Raw genomic sequence first — 3,316 nt, 5'->3', positions numbered from 1 at the left:
ACCTATACTACTCAAAACAACGGGAAATGATCCCTAATATATCGTACATCAGCTAAATCACATTACTCAGCTGAACAACCAAAAACTACACAACAACAGCACAGAAAAATCACAATCCTGCCCATACGCGTACTGCCTAGTCCCATACGCGTATGGCCCATTTCTCAGCCAAATCCCATACGCGTAACACCATCTCATACACGTATGCTACGCGTATCACTTCCCCATACGCGTACCAACAGAGACCAAACTACGTTCAAAACATCATCTTCTTCATCCATACGCGTATTGCCTAGTGCCATACGCGTACCAGACCATCTCATACGCGTATTGCCTAGTGCCATACGCGTATGACCAGAAACCAGACTTCCAGATCTGCTATGGCTTTCTCTGCTACGAGATCTATCCAATTCAACCTTCCACAGTCCAATTTTACACATTATTCGTTCATATCCTCTAACATAATTCATACCCTATTCGATTTCACAAAATCTAACATTATTACATCTAATTCCTACGAATTTCCTTCATTTATAATCCAATTTTTCGTTCATCCAATATTTCACAAATTTCATCATACATCATTCAATTCAGAGGTAAATCAATGGTTTATCACTACCCATTACATATTATCCCATAATACCCATTAAACGATGATAAACCCCCCTTACCTGAGTTAATCCAGCAAATCTCTGAGCTTCAAGCTTTCCTTCCTCTCTTCAACCCTTGTTCTCTGGCTCTTTTTGCCCTTTTCCACTTTTTAGTCTCCTTTCCTTTTCACGTGAAAATAACCCTTTTACCAAATGGGACCTTTTCTAAATTCCAACTTTTATATTTTCCAATAATTATAATAAAATAATCCAATAATAATAATCCCAATTATTTAATTAAATTAATAAATATATTATTAACTTAAATTAAATAATTATCTTATTTTATCGGGGTGTTACACCACCCGTATCCGACGATGCTGATGATGTTGATGATGATGAGGAGCTTGAGGACCAAGAAGGACAGCCTGAGAGCCAAACTCCTACAACCCCTACACCTGAAGTTATCCCCAAGGGTTTTAGAGATTCGACAAGAGCATTTGGGGTTCTCTCTTCAGAGGAATTGGAATTTTTGAAATAAAGCCAACCCCTTGAGTATCTGAAGGCTATGCTGAGTCAAAGAGAAAGCTCATCTGAAAAAATTCTCAGTACTTCTACAGCCTCTGAGGATCAATCTGCGAGCAGACCCGCAAATGAGGCACTCTAAAAAATTAAAAAGAAAATCTTTAAGGGTGACTTATTTCTACTCTTGCTGGTTGATCCTCCTGCCCCCTATCTTTGAAGGCTCTCCTCAACCAAGTTAATCTGTTGGATGTTTCTCCTGAAGTTTCCAATATTATCTTGGAGTTGGGTACCATGATAGAACACTTTGTCAAAGACAATAAACTGCTTCCCCAAATTACAAAAGAAATCGAGTAGAAATCAGGTGCTGAAGCTGCTGCTTGGGACACAACTAGTGAATCCACCAACAAGGCACTGGAACTGGAGGAGATGAAGAAGAAAAACCAAGCCAAGATCGAAAACCATGATCGCAGCATTGCCTCTTGAGAAGTGCAAATAAGGTAACTTCAGGCCAAGATCATTGAAGCAAAGAAAGACAAAGATGAACTTTTAATGTTCGATGATGCTTCCATGGCTAAAGAGTTAGATTTTGGCTTGGAGTTTTTCGAAAAAATGCGCAAACTAGAGGCAGAGCTCACGATTCTTCGATCGAAACAATCTCTGTGTGAAAAACGTTTGAAGCTTCATAAGACCAAATACCTTCATATGAAGAATCATCTCCCATTTTAACTTTGGTCTCCTTATCATCATTTATCTCTTAATGAATTTTGGTTTTACTTGTCTTGACCATTAGTTCTTTGGGCCTTTGTAACGAATGCCAACCATATTGGCAATACTCTTACATTACCATGTTGGAAGCAATTTGTTTTAATGCAATTACTCGTTTATTATTCTTATTTCTTAGAGCGTTGGCTTATATTTTTTCAAATATTTTCCATTCACTCTTAATATTCTATTGTCTCGACTAAGTTCTTCGATCTCATAAGTACCATTAGAGAAAACTTTCAAAATTTGAAAAGGGCCTTCCCATTTGGGAGACAATTTACCTAGGGCCATATCCTTTCGATCCATTGGAAGGATACCTTTCCAAACTAAATCTTCAGGAGAAAATGTCTTAATTTTAACCTTCTTATTATAAGAGTTCTCTACTCTCTTCTTCTGCCTTTGCAATAATTCCAAGGCATTTAGTCTCTCTTCATCTAGATCGACTAACTCATATAGCATCATGTTCCAATATGATTCTGATGGAATTTCATGATGCCTCTGAATCCTTGTTGATTGTAGGTAAATTTCTACTGGTAAAACTGCATCATGACCAAAGGCCAGTCGAAATGGGGTCGAATTAGTGGCTTCCTTGGGAGAGGCCTGACATGCCCACAAAATCTGATCTAACGTTTTGTGCCAATTTCTAGGTTTCTTCCCTACATGTTTTTTTATCAAACCAATTACCACCTTGTTTGCTGCCTTGACCTGACCATTAGCCTGAGCGCAATATGGTGTAGACGTTAACAATTTGAAACCCATTTCCTTAGGAAATTCTTGCATCTTTCGACCAGTAAATAGTGATCCTTGATCCGTTGTAACGGTCGTTGGGATCCTAAATCTATAAATGTTGTGTTTCTGGATAAATTCAATCACATCTTCTTGGCCTACATTTGCCAAAAGTATAGCTTCAATCCATTTTTTTAAATAATCAATGCTAACCAAAATATACCTCTGATTCTTAGATGATGGTGGTTTAATTTCCCCAATCAAATCTAAAGCCCAACCTCTAAAGGGCCAAGGTTTGACTATAGAATGTAGTTTGCTTGCATGGACATGCTGTATGCCTGCATGTACCTGACACTCTTGGCATCCTTTGGCAAATTCGACACAGTCTTTTAACATGGTGGGCCAATACATACCCTAGCGAAATAATAACCATCTCATCTTATGGCGAACTTAGTGCACCCCACATGGCCCACTATGGACAGTCGAAAGAGTTAAATGTGCCTCTGATTCACTAAGACATTTAAGCAAAACTCCCTCATGAGTCTTTTTGAACAATTCCATCCCCAAAAGAACATAACTCAAAGCTCGATACCTAGTTTTTCAATCAGAAGACACCGTTGGATTTTATAAATACTCCATTATTGGTTTCCTCCAATCTCCATCTGTCAGGCTATCTATTGTTAATATTTCGAAGCTTTCTTTATCACCGTATC

General features: G+C 38.2%; 1 protein-coding gene across 1 annotated transcript; it reads right to left on the bottom strand.

The window, feature by feature from the left end:
- Positions 1-2,012: 2,012 nt before the first annotated feature.
- Positions 2,013-2,999, bottom strand: LOC127131481 (uncharacterized). Its single transcript, XM_051060402.1, has one exon. It carries the CDS (start codon positions 2,997-2,999, stop codon positions 2,013-2,015), a length of 987 nt encoding a protein of 328 aa, XP_050916359.1.
- Positions 3,000-3,316: the final 317 nt, after the last annotated feature.

Source organism: Lathyrus oleraceus, chromosome 3 (assembly GCF_024323335.1).
Source record: "Lathyrus oleraceus cultivar Zhongwan6 chromosome 3, CAAS_Psat_ZW6_1.0, whole genome shotgun sequence".
In the NCBI taxonomy this organism is placed as follows: domain Eukaryota; kingdom Viridiplantae; phylum Streptophyta; class Magnoliopsida; order Fabales; family Fabaceae; genus Lathyrus; species Lathyrus oleraceus.
The sequence above is the reverse complement of the archived record's forward strand: the minus strand, read 5'-3'. Positions and strand labels throughout refer to the sequence as shown.

Excerpts from the sequence above, each read along its gene's own strand:
- LOC127131481 (XM_051060402.1), bottom strand. The coding sequence starts at position 2,999 with ATGTTAAAAGACTGTGTCGAATTTGCCAAAGGATGCCAAGAGTGTCAG.